The sequence below is a fragment of the Austrofundulus limnaeus genome, unplaced genomic scaffold (assembly GCF_001266775.1).
Source record: "Austrofundulus limnaeus strain Quisiro unplaced genomic scaffold, Austrofundulus_limnaeus-1.0 Scaffold1587, whole genome shotgun sequence".
Taxonomy (NCBI): Eukaryota; Metazoa; Chordata; class Actinopteri; order Cyprinodontiformes; family Rivulidae; genus Austrofundulus; species Austrofundulus limnaeus.
In genome coordinates this window covers 1-19,784 of record NW_013953989.1, presented here as the reverse complement: position 1 = coordinate 19,784, position 19,784 = coordinate 1, and the positions used below count along the sequence as shown (strand labels likewise).

Genomic DNA, 19,784 nt, shown 5'->3' with positions numbered 1-19,784 from the left:
CCATTGTCAGACAACTTATTGTTGCTATTGACAKCTGTTTTGAGCTTCCTGCAGGTGCTAAGTTTCAAGATGTATTGCCAAGAAGCAATGTTACAACAAAACATGATCTACCAAACACTTTCGTTATTGTGCTAGATTTATGTGTAAACACCTGGAAAAACATAAAGTTTTGTCGAAAACTGTCAGTTTGTGATTTGGTGTTCTGATCCAGGGGGTTCTGACAGGTCACTGAGTGTGTATRTATGTCTGTGTGTAAATACGGACAATATTTATGWACATAGGCATGTATGTATGTATATCTTTATATATGTATGGGTATGTGTGTATTTTTATATATGCCTTCTATGTATTTATCCATTTATTTTTCAGGTGAGCGGACAGATGTTGGGTGTGTGGTCCTGTGTTTTGTTGGTGTATATTTAATATACTTCTAATTGCTATTTCAATCTTTCTGTCTTTCTAATTACTTCTCTCTCTGTTTTTCTCTCTCTCTATTTTCTCTTCACAAAAAAAAAAAAAAAAAAATGGTGGGGAGGAGGAAGGCTATAAGGGGAGAAGGGAGGCCATCCAAAAAAAAAAAAAGGTTGTGATTTGTATGTATTCTTCCTCAAAGTGTTTTGTTTTTTGTCGTTTACGTTGAGTGTGTACCCACATTTCAGAATTGCATAGAAAACTACTGAAGTAAACTCATTCAAACTGTTATATTTGATATAAATCAAGATGTTTTTTTATGTTTCACAGTTTGCAATGAATGTTTGAAAAAGGTGGATGACAGTCAGCAGGTTTATTTTATTCCTTTGTTACTGTTTGAGTCCTAAGCCAGCTTATGCATATTCAGTATTGATGGGGTTTTGTTTTTGCTGTTGCATGCATGTGATGTGTCCACGGCTGGCTGCACAGCCCTGTGAAGCCCTGCCTCCTGAGATGACAGCCAGCCTCCCGTCAGATTACAGCCTGCGTGCAGCAGAGGGCTTCAGTCTGTCTGAAGGAGGAAAACGTCGCGTCCGCTGTTCGCGAAGCGTCACATGGGTCCGAGGAGGAAAAAACAATCGCTTCCTGAAATGATTCTCGTCACCGATCACATCACCGTGTCTCCCTCCTCCTCCTCTCTGCCGTAACACYGCATCGTGCGTGATTTTCTTGTTCTTTTTTTGTTCGAGAAGAAGAAGAAGAAGTCGGCGCCGATGATGATCAGCAAAGTTAAAAACGCCATGTCCAACCTGGTGGGAGGGATGATGCCGCACGGACACCATCACCACCACCACCACCACAACCATCACCCAGGTGGAGGAGGCCAGACGTGCGGCGGCCAGGACGGTCTGCCGCCCCGCTTCCCCTACGGCCGGCCGGAGTTCTTGGACCTCACCCCGGAGCTCCTGCAGTACTCCACGGAGCACGCGTCGCGGCCGGTGCTCACCTTAAAGAGGGACAGCAGGCTCCCCTGGAGGACCGGATACGCAGAGTGAGTGGGTCGATGCTTCCAAATAAATCATGACATCTCGGTGAAAATGTTCCCAGGCCTGATGAGGATGATGGCAGGTTTTTTTTTATACAATTTATCTATTTTTTGCTGCTGCAGCTCAGATGATGATGATGATGATGATGATGATGATGATGATGATGGTCACAATGGCCTCTTGTGTTCATGGTGTTGGGTCCACCCCTGCAGATGCTGAGCAGCAGCATCTTTAAACTCTGATGAAACTGGACACGTTCAGGATGTTTGAATCAGAGCAGTTTACAGACTCATGTCAAGGCCTTACAGAGGCAGGAAATCTGCCCACTTTCACTTATCTAAACACGTCTTTGTGTTCCTAAAAKGACATTTTCAGTTTCTTAATGAGCATATCTACCTGTTTTTGCACTTAGAAAAATCTTACATAAGCAATATGGGTTTTGTTTAGACATCAGTGCAGCTAATAGTCGATATACCAAAAAWTTTTTCTTGATATTTGGCCAATATGTTGAACTTAAATTCTTAAAAATATAAAACTTATTGCATAACTTAATGATATGATATGTAGAGAAAAGCTTACCTAAAAATGTTTATAGAAACATTTTCTCTTAAATAAATAAATAAATAAATAAATAAATAAATAAATAAATAAATAAATAAATAACTGGCTGTAGCAGCTGCTACTGCATGTTCAGTTCTCTACTTGGTAATTGATTACCTACCCTTTAAAGGGGCAAATATTAGCCAATTTAAATTGGCTGTTTGGCTGATTAAGGGGCAGCTGAGGCCAAGTGTAAGGACTATGATAAAAAAAATTTCTAACTAATTTAAGAGCTGTTTTTACGTGTAAGGCTTTGTGTACAAATTCCAAATTTTTTTCTTTTTTAATCGGACTACCCATTAAGGATTTAGAGATCATCAAAGGTTGAAAATTAGGAGCCAAGTGCTGCATTTATGTCCATTACAGCATAAGAAAAGCAATCATGGAGCCCTGTAGACTAGTGCACGTCACAAATTGACAACAATTTTTCCAAACCGAAGCAGAAAACAAACTAGGTAAAACATTTAAATAGATTTCGAAATTCTATGGGGAGCGGGTTGGGGGGGTCTAAGCGTTAAAAGAGCGACTGAAGACCACATAAAMCTGACCCACGCACTGTCGAGGTCGGACAATGCATTTATCAAAGTCCTCCTGAGTGGTTAGAGCAGTCGCCTACCTATGACAGAGTTGGGGGTTCGATTCTACCACTTTTCAGTCGCATGTCAAAGGGTCCCTGGGCAAGACATTGAACACTTTATTGCCTGTGATGAGTCCAATCAGTGTCTGCATGTGTCAAAAGCACTGGTTAGTCTGTATAGAATGATTTATCCAGACTAGCCTTGTAGAGGTGTAGTAGAGTGCTGAATGAAAGTGGTTGTGTATTGGTAAATTGTGTTGGAAAGTGCTTTGAGTATCAGTTGGATAGAAAGGTGCTATATATAGTCCATTTATCCATAATCAGTTTATGTTATGAAGCACTGAATGCCCGTTATATTAGTGAGGTCCTACAATGGGTATAGATGTTGGTGGAATCAGAGGAGAAAGGAAGAGGCAAGTCAAATCTTGGTTTATCAAAAGTGTTTTCAAATATATGGCAGTCCCAGAGAGTCTGCTTCTCTTTGATAACCCAACACAGGTCATCTGTTGACTTTAATGTGCTGTCTGAGGTTACTTCTGAGGCATCTGTGTGTGCGTGGAGTCCTCCTAGATCAAGTGTGTAATTTTCTAAAAAAGAATGCTGACTCATGAAGAAAGTTTCCAGGAGACCGAGATGAGACGTCCTCAGAGGACTGAATGAAACCGGTCACCTGAGGTTTAGTGGGGTGGTAGTTATGGTGCTAAAAGTCAGATATTTTCTTCTGTGGGAATTTGTCACTGAAAGTCTGCAGATTACTGCGATGCAAGTCAACAACCGTCTGACACTTAGTCGAGTATAAAAAAAGAAAAAAACGTCTGCATTACATCAGAGTGAAAGTATCACATTTAGAGCGAGTGAAAGCCAAATTTAGTTTCACATAAACAGCAATCGATCAGCATCTGACACCACAACTGTAACACTGCTGCAGTATTGTAGCTCTGATGCTCCTTTGTTGGTCAAAATGAGAAAACCTTGGATCGTGTGGATGACTATCTTAGATCGATGCGATAGGGCATCTGTTAGCCCGTTCAGCTGTTAATTCTTCTTGTGCTGTAATGAGTGGAAACGCTGATGTCCAAACAGAGCAGATGGATGGTGTCCAGTTGGAGACGACCCTGCTGGCCTGCTTTTAAACTTTGCGCAACTTCATATTGATGTTCCATCATTTAGGAGTTAACAACGACTTCCATGGTGCATTTTCTTGGCCTTGCAACATCGTGACTGAGCAGATAAAAAATAGATTTTAATGTGGACCGTTGTGGTGCATCGTTGCAACACAAAACTGGGTTTAATTAGAAGGAAATGCTTTGAACATGGTCCCCTACCTTGCAGAAGCATAAAAATATTGGTGCTTGGAGCATCATGGCAAAAAGCATACATGTTTTATTTGTACATTGGATAATAAAAAAATTGGGTCAAGAGTTGCATACTTTTATTGGTCTTATAAACAGGCTGTGTGATTAAAAACGACTTAATACATATGGAAAACAACAGTAAAATAAACTTCTGAGGCCTTCAATGATCATGAGATTAAAAAAATTAAACAAATAGATTGTGTTTGAACAGATTGAAAACTATTTAAAATGGAATTATTTTGTAACTTTTTATGTAATGTACTGCAATGTTATGTAAAATATGGTTCATAGTTAAGAGCAGACCAAATGTTTTCAGCTCATTTAAAAACTCTCAGACCAAAAAATGTCATTAACAATTTAAAATTATAACTCTCATCAGATAAAAAAAGTTGTCTGTATTATTATAAAACTGTTCATCTGCTGATACTGTGACTCATCTTGTTCTGATAATCGTGTAGTTCACATTTTTAACCTTCTGTTCTGCAGCTGGTGTTTCGTAACGTTAGCTGCATTTGCTSCATKTTCTTTCAGTCAGCTTTTATTTCTTCATGCGTTGAACAACTTCCTCTCCTCAAAAGTAGAACAAAAATCATGACTAATCTAATTTCTCAGTCATTACTAATGAAAACTTTTAGCCTAGATGTTGTCTAACCTGTATTCTGCATTAACGGACAGGCTGTCAGCTTCCTCCTGATGTAGCCTCACTAAGCAGAAAGCTGAAAATAGTTTTAGCTGAAGCCCARTAATAGACAAACTGCTTAAAAAAGAACTATATTTTTCTAAATCTTTCCAAAGAAAACTCTCAAACTAAACTGGTTAATTCCATCTAGTTTCAGGTATTCACAACCGCACTTCAGAAATATAAACTACATGTCAAAGATTATTTCAGATTCTGCTTGTTAAGGAGCTGCTTTTGAATAAGCAGTTCTCAGGTGTATGACCGTAAAATTCTTCATTGCCTCAATAGGAGAATTCACAGCAACTCTCAACTTCCTTTTCTGAACTTTTCTTGCATAAAATCACAGTAGCAAAAGTCGAACAGAGAAGCAATGAATCAGTAAACATGACCAGTTCGGTTTTCAGTCACAGGTTTTGCAGGCATATGACCGAAAGAAAGCTGAGTGAAAGACTTTGACTCCCGTTTTAGGAGGATCTGATTTAGCTTGGTGTAAAACCCTCCCACAGTCGTGGATATTTGGAGCTCATTGAACTCGTGTGACTGTTTCAACACAATTTACTATAAAGGAAAAAAGWAAACAAATCCTTCCTCTCTTTTCTCCTGTGATCACAACAGCTTCTCTGCATTTGTTTCTAGGTTTCCCCCCAAACCTGTGAGCTGCAGCATGAATGCTGCCAAAAATTCCACATGACCTTGACCAAAACAAAAAAAAAAAGCCTTGGTTAAACTCTGCTGAAGAGAGCAATCTGCAATGCTGAGACCAAAAAGAAAAAAAAGAAAGAAAGAAAAATGCTGTGGAATTGCTGTGATCATGCTGCAGAACAGATGAAGAGTTGTTTCTCCCCAGTCCTGCGTACAAATATCTGAAAACGTCCCGGCCTTGGCAGGAGGTGTAGACGACAATCAGGCGATTTGAAATTCTTCCCTGTCATTAGTCCAAACGCAGGCGGCTCAGTGCTGGACACTGTGGAGCCTGTCCACTGCTTTCAAATGATTAGAATGTGAAAGGGCTTTTTATAAGCTGGATTTGGTCAACCGATGCTCTTTTTTTAACTCGTAGTATTTGTCAGCATCAGATGGAAACAGCTTGGTTTTAGAGTTTTTAACGTTCAAAAATCTCAAATCTTTGTTGTGAACTTTATTCTCTTTAATCATTTTCTTTCAGTCTGTTTTTTTAGACTTCTAATCTGTTCCTTGTTTCTCCTGTAACTCCAGTAAAACCCAGCAGCAGCTGATGAATTCCTAAGCCCTTTACCTGCAGAGATTTCCAGGGGGGACTTGCTAACTTTACTGATGTTATTGGATTTGTGCAGTTTGCCCYGTGCTGTATTTTTCCAGCTAATGTGGCATTTATCGCAAATAGAAACTGAAAACGTTACATAACGTACCAGCGTGGGGTCCAAACTGCAACCTTTCCAAGTTATCCTCATGTGGCAGCTTGACCAATGCATGTGGATGTTTTTATAGCGCTGCCAATGCACCGAATTCAGCTGAGCAARTTTGCATAACCTGCATTTTAGGTGCAGATTTGCATCTTATTTGCAAACTGCAAACACATAACTGTGATTTTTTTTTTAAACTTGCAAAAGTTCAATTCGTAGCAGCTCTAATCAATGATTTTTTATCATCCATCACCACTGAAAGGCAAAGGCACACAATAATGTTTTGATCATTTCCCTCAAGACCTGGTGGAGAAAAGACAAGACGAGTGATTATTGGACTCGCATCTATCTGGAGACCAGAAACCTGACGCCTAATGAACACAAATTAGTTTTGTGTCTGTAGGATGCGTAATTGTGCCATGTTTTTTTTGTGTGTTTGCAAGATAAGAGGATAACATGTCAGCACTGGTGTTTACACTTTCTTTCTCAGCTCACAAAGCATAAATTCAAAGGAATATAAGACGGTGTAGTGATATTCTATCATTTAGGAATTATTTCACAACTCAATACAAAACATGCTTGATAATCATCAGAATGAAGAAAATAATGGCCTTCTAACAAACTTTATTCTGCTTTTTAGATTAGAGCTAATAAAAGACCAAACTAAATGTATGATGAGAATAAACAAGAAGTCAGATTGGATGCTTCATCCTAAACCCTTTTCTACATCCTTGGCAACGTTAATGCTGCTGCTCTGCATTGGTGGTTTCCCCGAACGCTGCTGCAAAGCAAACCAGAGAAGATAATGCTGCTTGAGTATGAAACAGTGCATTTACTCTAAAGCCATTATCCTTCCACACAGCCATCATCTCATAATAAAGAACACTTAATCCTTTTCTGCAACTTCCCTCTGGGACATGACTGCATCCTGCCCTACTTTTCTTTCTACCTCACTTGTTCGTTTTTCTCACCTCCGGTTGCTGCTTTGTTTTGTGCGATCCGAGAACCCCAGAGCAAACGTTCGGAGTCAGGGAACTCCGGGATCCCGATCGATCTTTGTTTTCTTCTCCGTCAGGGTGATCAATGCGGGGAAGAGCATGCTGAACGAGGACCAGGCGGCGTGTGAGAAGCTGTTCGTGAGGAAGCCGAGCGGGAAACACCGAAACTCCAGTCTGTTGGACGACAGCGGGGTGAGACTGGAAAGAACAACATGAAAACGTTTCTTTTCTTTTTTCTATTTTTTTTTGTAACATTTTAAAATTCACATCGCAATTGGGTAGAAACATGGCTACACACTGTGAAACCATAGGAAAGGAGTATTCAGTAATGAGCCTCCCACCAAGCCTGGACAAGCAGGAAAACGCAAACCTGGTGCACCACTACAGCCATAATAACATTGCACTGTTTCAATTCATTTATTCATTTCATTAAAACAAAACAAATAATTTTATATACAATATACTATAAAAAGAAAAATATAAAAAGAAAAAATGAGAGAAAACACAACCAAAATGAAATGAAAGGCAGCAGAGACAAGAAAACAAATCTTATAATATCTGCCCCTTTTTTTCCCAAGAATAAGTTCATATAACAAAAAAAATCTATGTTATTAACAAAACAAAAGACAAGAAATCTAATCCCTCTAGAACAGCAATCTATATAGATACACATTATACTGTTTCGTATTTCTTTAACAATGCAACTTTCATAATTTTCTTAAATGTACACATTGTTCCTGCATTTTTTACATCAGTCCCCAAATTATTCCATAGTTTTATTCCTTGAATTAAAACACACCGTTCCTTCAAACGTGTTACAAATATGTCTGTCCCTTTAAGGTTATAACAACTCTTTCTCATAACAAATTTTACTTGGATGTTTAAAGGTAATGTGTTTTTGTGGGCCTTATACATAACCAGTAGAATATTATAAGCAACCAAATCAAAGAACGTCAATATTTTCAATTTACAAAGTGAATTTGATGGGTGACGACAATGTTCTCCAGTAATAATTCTCACAGCTCTTTTCTGTAATAATAAAAAAAAAAACAGGATTTGTAATTGTCCTACACGCTTTCCCCCAGACTTCAATACAATAAACCAGATGTGGACCTATTATTGCATTTCCAAGTGCTATAATTATTCTAGCCAGAGCAGTACACAGTATACGGTGGACAATGTGTCTCCTAAAATGGGATTGCAAAATAAACTGTAATGACTGCAGTTTCCTTTTCTGTCCTAAATAGCAAGTAACTGGTAAACTGCCTTTACTGTTGCAATGAAAAATCACACTCTGCTATATTTTAACAACACGACCTCACAATTTTACTTACTCCAGTCGTTCAATTATCCTTTTGCATCTTCAAGTTCGTATCTGTTTAAAAGACCTGCACACACACACACAGTAAGCACACACACACTTTTTCACAACCTCCATTTGGTGTAAATGAATGACATCATCTCTTGCTGTGCCCTTCCCCCTCTTGAGTGTACATCAGAGGGAAAAACAGATGTCTTGTGCTTGTTTATTTGTCAATCAGTCAGACTAACYGGGCCTGTAAACACGAAGGTGGCAGCTTCTTTCCACTGTTTATTGCATCATGTRGAAGCAGCAGAAGCACCGAGGGGAGTTTTCCTTCCATCTCTACGTCAGCACAAATTTAACAGCACTTGCTTTGCAAAATGCAAACTGTTGATAGCTTTATCTTTATATCGTTAACAGGATATTCTCTTTTTATGATACACATTTATAGTATTTTTTTAAAACCGATTCAGGAAATTTCACGTCACCCTTTTAGGACGGCACAGGAATCCCCCTCCACTTCTGGGGGGTGTTYGACGGACACGCAGGTTCTGGCGCCGCCATCATGGCCTCCAAGCTTCTCCACCGCCTCATCAGAGACGGTCTCGGGGAGATCTGCCACCTCCTGGAAAATCCCAGCAGCAACCCCCCCATCTGCTTGGCCAAGAACGGCAGCCCGTACCAGGCAGACGCCAAGAAGGGAGCCACGCAGGAAGCCGAAGACCCCGATGCCGTCTGCGACTCCTCGGTGCGCTTTCACATGGAGAAGGTCATCAGTCTGGAGAGCCTGGTGATGGGAGTCATAGAGACCGCCTTCAAACAGATGGTGAGATGACACTGAAAAGCCACATTTTTATATTATTTTTAAGAGTAAATGTGCAGTTTAACTTTATATTGTGTTGTGTTTTGTTTTTATAAATGTATGGGCTGAAATTATATAGTGCTTGCACTGGCATTTTGGAGCGTTGGGGAGACTGGACTTGGGTGGTTTTGGTGTATGATGATGGAYGCATGGAGAGGTGCTGGGTATCTGAATGTGAATGTGTGTTTAAGTAGTGTGTAGTTGGATGTGATTGTCTCTGGATGTGAACATATAACTTGAAATTCAGTATTAGAATAATATTGGATTATCTTATGTATTATWTTATATGTGTATTTTATTTGGTTTTTGTTGTTTGTTTGGTTTTTTTTTCATCATTGATAATATTCTGAAAACCAGATGAAATGGTGAATAGGGGTAGGATTAAATAAGTTTTACTTCTTCCTACCCCTTTTCAGACATGTTAATGGGATTTATGTGCTTCGTGTATTTGGGTATGTGTTCACAGATAGGTGTGTGCACATCGGGTGTGTATTATTTTATAGGTTTATTTATTTGTGTGTAATTAGTCTAAGTGGTTTCATTTTTTTTTGTAGAAATGTGAAAGAGTATATTGAGTTATATAGAATCAATGAAATTGACATGTCTGAAATAAATCAAATCAAAATCAAATATTTTATATTCTGCTAAAGAACATAAAAGAAAGGCAGCAGAAAGATGTATACATTTTACTTTTTTTCCCTTTTTATCATAATAACACACTGTAGCTTTTTGTTGCACAAAAAAACAAATTCAGAAGATTTTTGACAGAGCTTAGAATCTTAAAGACCCACTCAATAAGACTCATTTGTGGGCAAAATTGAACTTTTTTTTTTAATTTCTTGGGCACATACAAAGAGAAATTCGCTTTAGCTAATCACACAAAATACATTAACCAAAATGCAGTGATGTTTTGTTGAGAAATGAGTTGGAACTCATGTGCAATCTCTTGCAAAATCCCTAAATGTCATTCTCAAAGTATATATTGTGAATGACCCTTAGGTACATCGAACCTAAGCTCAATATCTGCAAAGCTGACTAATACATTTGTTTATTTACTAACTTGCTGTACTTCCCGAATCTCATGTTTCATTAACATTTTGTGTCCTCTGACACTGACGTGCAGCAGAATGTGTTGCTTTGCAGCCACCCTGAGCTGCAGGTAGGGTTTTTAATTGAGACGGCTCACTCTGTAAGGCTCAAACCAAGCTCTGCTGCGATGCAAGTTCACTGGTTTAGATAGAAACACATCACAGCTTCTGCAATGTTTCCTTCAAAGCCTCTTTGTTCTTGTTCATCAGTGCTTTTGTTTTCCTGTAATGGCTTTTTTGTTTAGAATGAGGCAGAGCTGAGGCTGTTCATCGTTGTATTCTTACTTGGATTTTTCTCGCTTTTCTTTTCTCAGGATGACCTAATTGAGAAGGAGAAAACTTCGTACGCCATTTCGGGTGGCTGCTGTGCCTTAGCTGCTATTAATTTAATGGGAAAGCTGTATGTAGCCAATGCTGGAGACAGCAGGTGAGGAGAATGTTATTTGGGTATTTTGTTCTAGTTGAGGTTCATCTTACGTGTTGCACCGTCATGTAACAATTTTTTTTTCACACACACACACCCCTCTCTCTCTCTCTGTCTAACAAAGCTGCTGTTGTGTCTTTTTTGGTTCTTTCTCTCTGTTTGTCTCTGCAGGGCCATAATCATACGAAATAATGAAGTCATTCCCATGACTAATGAATTCACACCTGAGTCAGAGAGACAGCGGTTACAGTATCTGGTATTTTTCTTCATGCTACTCAATGCAGATGCATTTTTTCCTCTTTCACTACCAGACACATAAACYGACTTCATGCTGTCATAACAACACAGCTTGTAAGCTCTGCTTCACTTTGAAATAAACCCGTTTGCTGGCTGCCTGTTTTTAGCAGCTGTGCGGCTCTGAGTCATAATGTGTGTAGAAGGTGTTTGCTGCTAAAACGGGTAGCTGTGCTTTTATTCCCCCACTGCTAGGTGATATGACACATGCGATATGAYACACGTGATATTACCAGTTTCAGAAAAATGAGCTGTAACAAGATTTATTTAATTAATTTTTTTAATTAAAGTTCTCTAGTTTGATTTAATCTTTCTATGTTTTGCACAACTCTTTAGGGCTTCCTGAGGCCAGAACTCCTGGGAAATGAGTTCACTCACATTGAGTTTCCTCGTAGGATCCAGCACAGTGAATTAGGAAAGAAAATGCTCTACAGAGACCACAGCATGACTGGATGGTAACCTTTCAACTCTGTTAAAGACATTTCTGACAGTTAATGAGAGAAAACCCAGAGTTAGGGTTCCAAGTGTTTCAGAATAATTGCCTCTTTTCTGTTACAACTCGATACTTTAATTAACAATGTAAGAACATCTACTTCAGAGATTCTTAACCTGAGGGTCGCGAGCGCCACCTTGAGGGCCTCAAAAGAACAACAGTTTTTAACTTTGGGCCGCAGAGGGCCGTGGGACCACAATGATTTTGAAAAAGGTGCAATACACTTTCTCACCACTAGTAGCAGTAGTGTGCCACTCGGATGTTTAACAACTTTTTTAATATGTAGAAGAAGAACCTTAGAAACCTGCAGAGAATGGAAATTTGTTTTAAATGAAAAGTAGAAGCAAAAATGAAAGTAACTCATCAAAAAACACCAAAGTTTGTCACTAATATGAAGTGCAGCTTCTGTTTTTACCATGCAATATTTTTAAAAGTTCAAAACATTATCAAATACAGTTGCAGATACAGCTATATTTTAATTTGCACTTTAAATTAATTTTTATAGTTTATTTTTAAACATTTTGAATGTATTTTAAAGATTTTTTTAAACTTGTCAAAAACTGTTGTTACTGTTGTTTGTCACTAATATGAAGAGCAGCTTCTGGTTGCAAAAGTTTAAAAAGGCTGCATTTTCATTTGTACTTTATCAAATTTATTTTTACAGTTTTTTATTTGAATCTGAAACATTAAACACTTTTAATTTATTCATTTTATGCACACAATTTTATTTTTTGAATTGTCTATTTTTGTTATTGTTTATGTTAAAAATATATTTATATTTTTGTGCTGATAAGCCTGAGTTCAAAAGCCACAAGGTCAAAAAGGTTAAGAACCCCTGATCTACATGTATATAATCATTATTTTGGAGGTCAAGTTGACACATAATTTTTTTAATAATTAAATTCTCAACATATTCAGTTCACATTAATATTTTACTGGGAAATGCTGCAAATAGCCTTTTCTTCTGAAACTTAAGCAAAGCTTAATAATTGGCTTTGAAATAAAACTAAGTTTTATTTTGTTTAAGATCTAATAAATGAACTCTGTCACTTCCCCCTAAACAATCTCTGTGCATTACAGCTAAAACTTGTTGTCTCCTTGTTGTTTCAGGGCTTATAAGACAATCGTGGAGGATGATCTGAAATTCCCACTGATATATGGAGAGGGGAAAAAGGTAAAAAAATTAATAATAATAAAAAAGCATCTAAGAAAACTCCAAAACAGAGCTATTCAACTAAATTACTCCAGGGGCCACATTTATTGTAGGCCAACAGCACAGGAGCCAAACATCCAGAAATTAAAGTCATTATGTAAATAAACTAAGTATTACAAAGATCTGTTACCTTTGAAATAGTTTATATGGCTGTATTTAATTATGAATACAACATACAGAACCCTGATAAAACAAAAATAACACATTATGCCACCATTTAACACAAATATCATTTTGCCATCTCTGACTTGCCAAATATTTAAACCAATTTTATTTTTACTCTCATAGTTTTATCTTCAACTGCTTGTAGTTTTAACTGTCTTGGATGTTAATAGAAATGTTTTTTGCCAGCTTCTAGTCAAGATTCTGATGTTTCTGTAGATACCACACATGTCTCTGTCTATCTAAAAGAGCTTATCGTAATTAAAGTAGAGACCCGGGAATTTGGGCTTAAGAGATGAATGAACCAATTGGCGGGCCAAACTTTGGTCATTCGTGGGCCGGATGTGACCCGCGGGCCGCCAGTTGATTTGCCGTGCTCAAAAGCACCTATCAGCCATAACATTATGATCATTAGAGTAATATGAATTTTTATAAACACACTTTTATTTGCATTGTGTGCCTTCAGATTGCCCTTCTAACTAACTTTTTGAAACTTTTTTTGTGCTAATTTAGCTTTTGGCTATTGTTTTGCTACTTTTGGCTTTTTGATAGCATGTTGCTCCTTTTTTAGTTTTTAAATATTGTTTGGTTTAATTGACATTAACATATCTGTTTCAGCTTCCTAAACAAACGTTATCAATCATGCAGCATTACACTTGATTTTTGCAGAAAGTGCAGTCTAAATTTACCATATTTGTTCAAGTATAATACGCAAAATTCAATCCATAAAATCATCCATAAAGTTGGGGGTAGTATTATACTCGGATAAATATTTTTACTTATGTATTTTAACTGAAATATTGGCTTCATTCACTAAATTATTTAGTCCGGAAATGAGACCGCGTCGTAAAAAGCAGTTGAAACTAGCTCACCTCTGACACTCCTCCATGCTTCAGAGCGGGATAATAACAGATCCAGGCAGGTGACATGATGTGAAAAAAAAGGGGGGGTGGTATTCCTGCACCTTAGTAATGATAACGAAATAATGACATTAGCGTGTGACCGAGCCGCTGCTGGAACAACAACAAACACGTTTGTCTGTAATGGCTGCCATCTACCGGTGTTCTGAAAAAGTTTGTATCCCTGAAAAAACATTTCCCCACCAGAGGGGGCGCTCGCGAGTAGGAAGTAATCTGCTTTTCCCCCACAAGATGGTCCAAATCTCATGTGAAGTCTCTGACTTTTGTGTTGGCGCCTCCTGGTGGACTGTGTGTAAAATGCCAGAATTCATATGATGCTGCTACAGCTGATATACTGTATATTTGTTGTCAAAATACCTTTTAGTACATATGTTGTTAAAATAAAATGAACAGTCCAATGATCATTTTACTGATATGTATAAAGACTGCAAAGGCTGAAAAATCTTGAAGTCTGAATGAAATTGGAGGTAGTTTGAGGATTAAATTTTTTAAGCTTTTTAAGCTCAAAAAACGGGGGGATCGTACAGTATTATACATGAGATTGTATTATACATGAATAAATATGGTAGATTTTTTAAAACATCCTGATTTTTGAGGTCATTTGATAAAAGCTGCATCTGCCCAAACAACAGAAATGAAATCATTTCAGTATTTTCATCATGGTCAGGAAGAGTTTGGTCTTTACTTAATAATCCTACATAAGTGGATTTTTTTTTTCAAATTGAGGCTCATCCTGAAATCAAAGATTGCAGTGCATCATGGGAGTTTTCGTGTTTGCTCTGACTGTGTGTGTGTTGGTGTGTTTAGGCTCGTGTAATGGCAACGATCGGGGTGACTCGAGGGTTAGGAGATCATGACCTGAAGGTGTACAACTCCAACATTTACATCAAGCCCTTCCTGTCATGCTTGCCTGAGGTGAGTCTGTGCTCCGAGCGCTGCCTGAGGACTGGGCTCCAGGTCACAGCTTTTCATCTTCCAGTTCCTTTCAAAACACAATCAAATAGCTGTTAGGCCTTGAGTGATACTTTGTTGTTCTGTCTGAAACTCTTATACTGTTTGTGATTTTCTTACAAGCTCTTTTAGGTTGTTGGTTTTATTAGATTAAATTAATCTTTGGTTTCCACGTTGCCGTTTTGGGAGGGAAGGCTTTTAGCAACAGAAAGTAGTTTTTTAATGTGAGAATGTATACAAACAGGTGCAATAAACAAACACAGAGGACCACTGAGTGTTATATTAGAGCAGCATCTCAGACCAAAACTAACAGATGATTTGGAACCCCCCTCAGCAGCTTAAAGGGCTATTCACTCCCCAAAAACTTAAATAATATTGACTTTGGTTTTATCCTCTCACTGTTGGAATATTTTTAGTGAAATATTACATTTTATGCTGCAAAGATTTTTTTCCCCACACTTTAAATTGCCTGGAATCCTTAGATGCACTTTTACATTCAGGCTCGGTAAATACTTGTGCATGTTTCAAACTGAACAGTATGTAAAGGAAACAGAAACTTGCATGTACAAGTCTACCTCCACACCAAGTTAAAAGGAAGTGAGCATACCTCTGTAACCAATTCCTCATCTCAACCTCAGGCCAACATCTAAAAGCTGCAAAAACCACAATTAGCCAATCTTACCGGAAAATCAACTTTCTGCTGTGGAACATGTCAGCATTTAACAGAACAAACGATGGCTGGATTAAAATCATAAYGAAATTATTTAATGGAACTATTTTGATGCATTTTCTTAACTTAGAACATTGTTTRTGTTTGTCACTATATGTGTACGGTTGTTTCTTTCAGAAGTACAGACTAGAAAAGGGAAAAATTTACAGTGCTCAGACCCTGCTTGMGCACGACTCATTCCAGATCATTTCTGTACCTTGATTACTTTATAGGAAATAGAGATTGCCTGATCTTTCATGACTAAATWATTTTTTTTATTAACCTGTAGGTAAAGGTTTATAACCTGGATGAAAATAAACATGGTCCAGAYGATGTCTTAGTCATGGGCACAGATGGACTCTGGGACGTAACCACGGACAGGGAGGTGGCAGATGCTGTGTCAGCTTACCTAACATGCTGTGACCCATCTGATCCCATGAGGTAAACGGGTTCCTAAATGATATTTTTCCATTAAGTCTTTGATGTTGCTACACACTCTTTCTCTCTTTCTGTGCAGTGAAATCAATATAACAATATTGGCATGCTGTACCGTGTCAGTCCACTAGATGGCAGCAAACACATTAAAAAAATCTAGAATATCTCCTTATTCATTTGGTTTGCTGCATAAGAAATGTATGTATAGATGTTTATAAACAAGAAATTTTATTTATTTTTTATTTTTTTAGTTTAGTTTATTTGCACAATAAAAATACATCAATGTAAAGAAAAAATAGGTAATGACAGTGCAGGGAGAGGCAAAAAGCCATGTAGGCTTATATAATTATACAATATAATATAATAATATAATATAGTTTCTTATAAGTAATGTGTAAACCAAGTAATCAGTTTATTTTTATTTGACATTTTTATTATTATTTTTTCTTTCTAAATGCCCTATCACACTATAACGTTCTAAACAACTTATGCCAACTTATGAAAATTTTAAAGACATCTACGTTGAAGCTGGATATTTTTAAAAAATCAGCTCCTTTAGGCGTGTACATACTGTAATGCTAACAAACTGATCAAATAAAAAGCTTTTAATAGTAATTTAAACATAAAAAGTTTCAGAAGTTGTCTAAAACGTTATAGCTTGACAGGGCCTTAAGGTAGGATGCAGGATGAAACCAGCTGCGTCATGAAAAATAAATCTAAATCAGCTCGTAAGACGTCCAACATTTTTGCTGAATATGAGAACCTATTTTATTTTTGTGACCTTGTATTCACTGTTAATGCTCTCCACCCTCTGTGTGTGTGTGTGTGTTGCACAGATACACACTGGCAGCGCAGGACCTGCTGATGAGGTCTCGAGGCGTGCTGAAAGAGCGCGGCTGGCGGCTTCCCAATGACAAACTTGGCTCGGGTGATGACATCACTGTGTTTGTGATTCCTCTGGCGGGACACGAGCCTGAGACATGAGGAGTTCTGTTCAAGCGAATCGCTTTGACGGAACTGACTCTTTCGGATCCTTCCTGCCGTACCTCCAAGCTCCCTAAATCCCAGAAGGATGAGGCGGTGGGAAAGAAAAAAAATAAAACAAACATCTTTGTCTTTGGAAAGATTTGGGTCTAAGCAGCACCTTAATTGACACCCCTCTATCAGACCCACATCCTTCATTTCAGCTTGATCAGACTCCCATCGCCTTTGGATGATTTTAATCCTAAAAAAAAAAAATTAAATCAAAAAGTAGGTTTTTCATTGACATGATCGGACATGTTGAAACCTTTCTCCCAAACCTTAAAAAGATCCTTGTGGTTTTTTCGTTTCCTGTTCATATCTAAAGCTGGGTGGATTYTCACACTTTAAAATAACTATTTATCATAACGTTACGTTCATGTTGTAACTCCCTGTTTAAAAAAAGGAGATAAAAAGCCTCCAACAGTTAAAAAAAATCAAACAAACAGAAGTAAATAGGATTGTGACAGAAAATGTGAAGAAACCAAAGAGAAGCTGCTGGGTCATAAAACGTGAAAACAAATTCAATCGTTTAAATAGAGCTGAAACTCTGTTTAAATACACCTTTTTTGCAGACTTTATGATGTTAAATCAGACTAAACCTAATGTATAAGTCAGTAATATTTCCCAAACTTATTTCATAATGGTATGAAATATGGCATTGATGTTTTATACTGACGTATAATTGTTTAAAAAGATGAAAGTGGAACCTTCAGGCATCAGGAAGTTGTATTATGAACCAGAGTTGTGGAGATCAACAGGTCTCTTCCTGAAATTTCAGCTGATTTCCTTTTATTTTATTTTTCTAAACAAAGAAGCAGTGTTCGAGGTGTGCCTCACAGTGCATCCACAGGCGTGGCTCCAGTTAACTAACATTTCAAAAGCGATGACCTCATTTGGGCTTTCACACATTTTTAAAGTGTTGTAATCTTTCAAATCTTTCTCTCTCTCTTTATATAAACAACTTTGGGGAATCCTAACTGACGTAAAAACAGGAAAAGTTTAGTCTGATTTAATGTGGTCATGGTGTACGTAAACACCTGGTTTCAGCTGTTTTTTGTCTCTTCATTAAAAGGAGCATGAAGGAMGTGCAGGCTGAAGGAAGGGTCTTTGTGGCACTGAACCAAACAGGAACAGTTCACTCTGTGTTGCAGTATTTCATTTATCGATGAATGAATGGATGAAAATGACGACACCTGAAGCACTTGAAGACTGTTGCACATGCTCTGTCGTAGTCTGTCATTTTATCGTATCTTTTTTTTTGACTGAATGTTCTCATAAACAACTTTTCTTTTTCTTACAACAAAAGACCGGTGCATACACGTTTCATGTGAAGAGGATGACTTTTACGTTTAAGCACATGATGATTTTTTAACCCATATCAGAGAAGGTAATTTGTTATCCACGCATCATTAAATTAGTTAAACTTCACACATTTGCCTTATTAAAAAACATGAAAGGGACTCGAGAGTTTTCTCTTTCATTGCACTAAATTTGGTTCATGTAAGAGAGGCAAAAAAACAAAACAAAGGAAAAAAAAGAAAGCCCTTGAGTACCTCTTTTGTACCATTTTTGTTGTGTCATGTTGCTGTTTTAGATTATCCATATATATTTAAAGATTATTTTGCTTGTAACCAGTGAGAGAAGTTTATTTTTATGTTTCTGTTCATAACTGTTGAAATGGACTTTGAGCCACCAAAATGTTTGGTAGAAGGTTAATGTGTTCCAGTTTAGTAATAAATCTGATTGTTTTTTTCCCACTTGTTTGTCTATGTTTTTATTATTATTTGTTATACTAACCAATCCTGTTATAGATATGTTTGAAGAAGAACAGACTAAATCTAAATACGTATAAAAACACACTTATGTGAAATTATAGGAGCAAATTTTCTCTGCAAGTTTTGCAATATGTAAAAAAAAAAAAGGCAATTTTTTATTTTAGGTTTGTTAATTGCATTTTAATATTGACATTACTTCCTCAGTCCTCATTTTATTGATATAATTATAAAGTTTTCACTTGCACAGTTATTTATTTTTTACTTCCTTGTGGTTTGTTCTGATGTACTTTGGATTCATATTATGTATTAGAAAACCTTCAAATTATTAATTAGTACAGCAATTCAGATCAAGGTTTGTTGTTTGTTTCGCTTTGCTTTGTTTTAACGAGGTCGCAACGCTGAGATCCACACCCCATCCCCACGAGCGTTTTTTATTTATTTATTTATTTATTTATTTTTTTAGATGATGTCATATTGAACAGAAACGGGGGGCGGAACCTGTGACCCCAGCACCTCCTGCAGTGGAACATAGACATATATATATGTAGAAGGTTGACTGTGTCGGTCCGCTGCTGTGACGAGGCTGTGCGTCCGCCATATTGGAGGTGGCACCGCGGCGCTGTGAACTACTACAAATTAATGGACTTTGTTTCATAAAGAACATTTTAACAGAGATTTACGTTAATACGGCACCATCATTTATTCACACACACACACACACACACATGCTCACGCACGCACAATTTGAGAAAAAACAGGTACCAAAAACAATGTATTAAAACTTCTTAAAGGACTACAAAATACAACTTTATTGATCCCACACACMATTAATTTATGTTTCATAAGCTGTAAAGGTAAAGTAGTGTAAAAATCAATTAATGTTACACTTTGTATTATATGTATGAGTTGTAATGAGTTTAGGAAACCTATACAGAATTTAAAAAAAGCTAAACACACAGCAACAACAGTCTAACAAAATGTTTGACTGAACTGATTTATTTATTGGTTATTTTATCTTCTGAATAAGGGATACAGCTGGTAATAAGAACTTTCTTTCAATCTTAAGCTTTTGACAGTTTCATTC

The 19,784-nt window shown here is 37.3% G+C and overlaps 1 protein-coding gene across 1 annotated transcript; it reads left to right on the top strand.

The window, feature by feature from the left end:
* The first annotated feature begins 756 nt into the window (after positions 1–756).
* On the top strand, positions 757–18,682 carry ppm1j (protein phosphatase, Mg2+/Mn2+ dependent, 1J). The gene is made up of 11 exons (XM_014032964.1): positions 757–782; positions 901–1,462; positions 7,126–7,240; positions 8,848–9,177; positions 10,616–10,728; positions 10,897–10,981; positions 11,356–11,474; positions 12,623–12,686; positions 14,615–14,722; positions 15,757–15,908; positions 16,739–18,682. The coding sequence occupies exons 2-11, from the start codon at positions 1,185–1,187 to the stop codon at positions 16,884–16,886; spliced, it is 1,512 nt and encodes a 503-aa protein (XP_013888418.1). The 5' UTR covers positions 757–782; positions 901–1,184; the 3' UTR covers positions 16,887–18,682.
* The last annotated feature ends 1,102 nt before the right edge of the window (positions 18,683–19,784 follow it).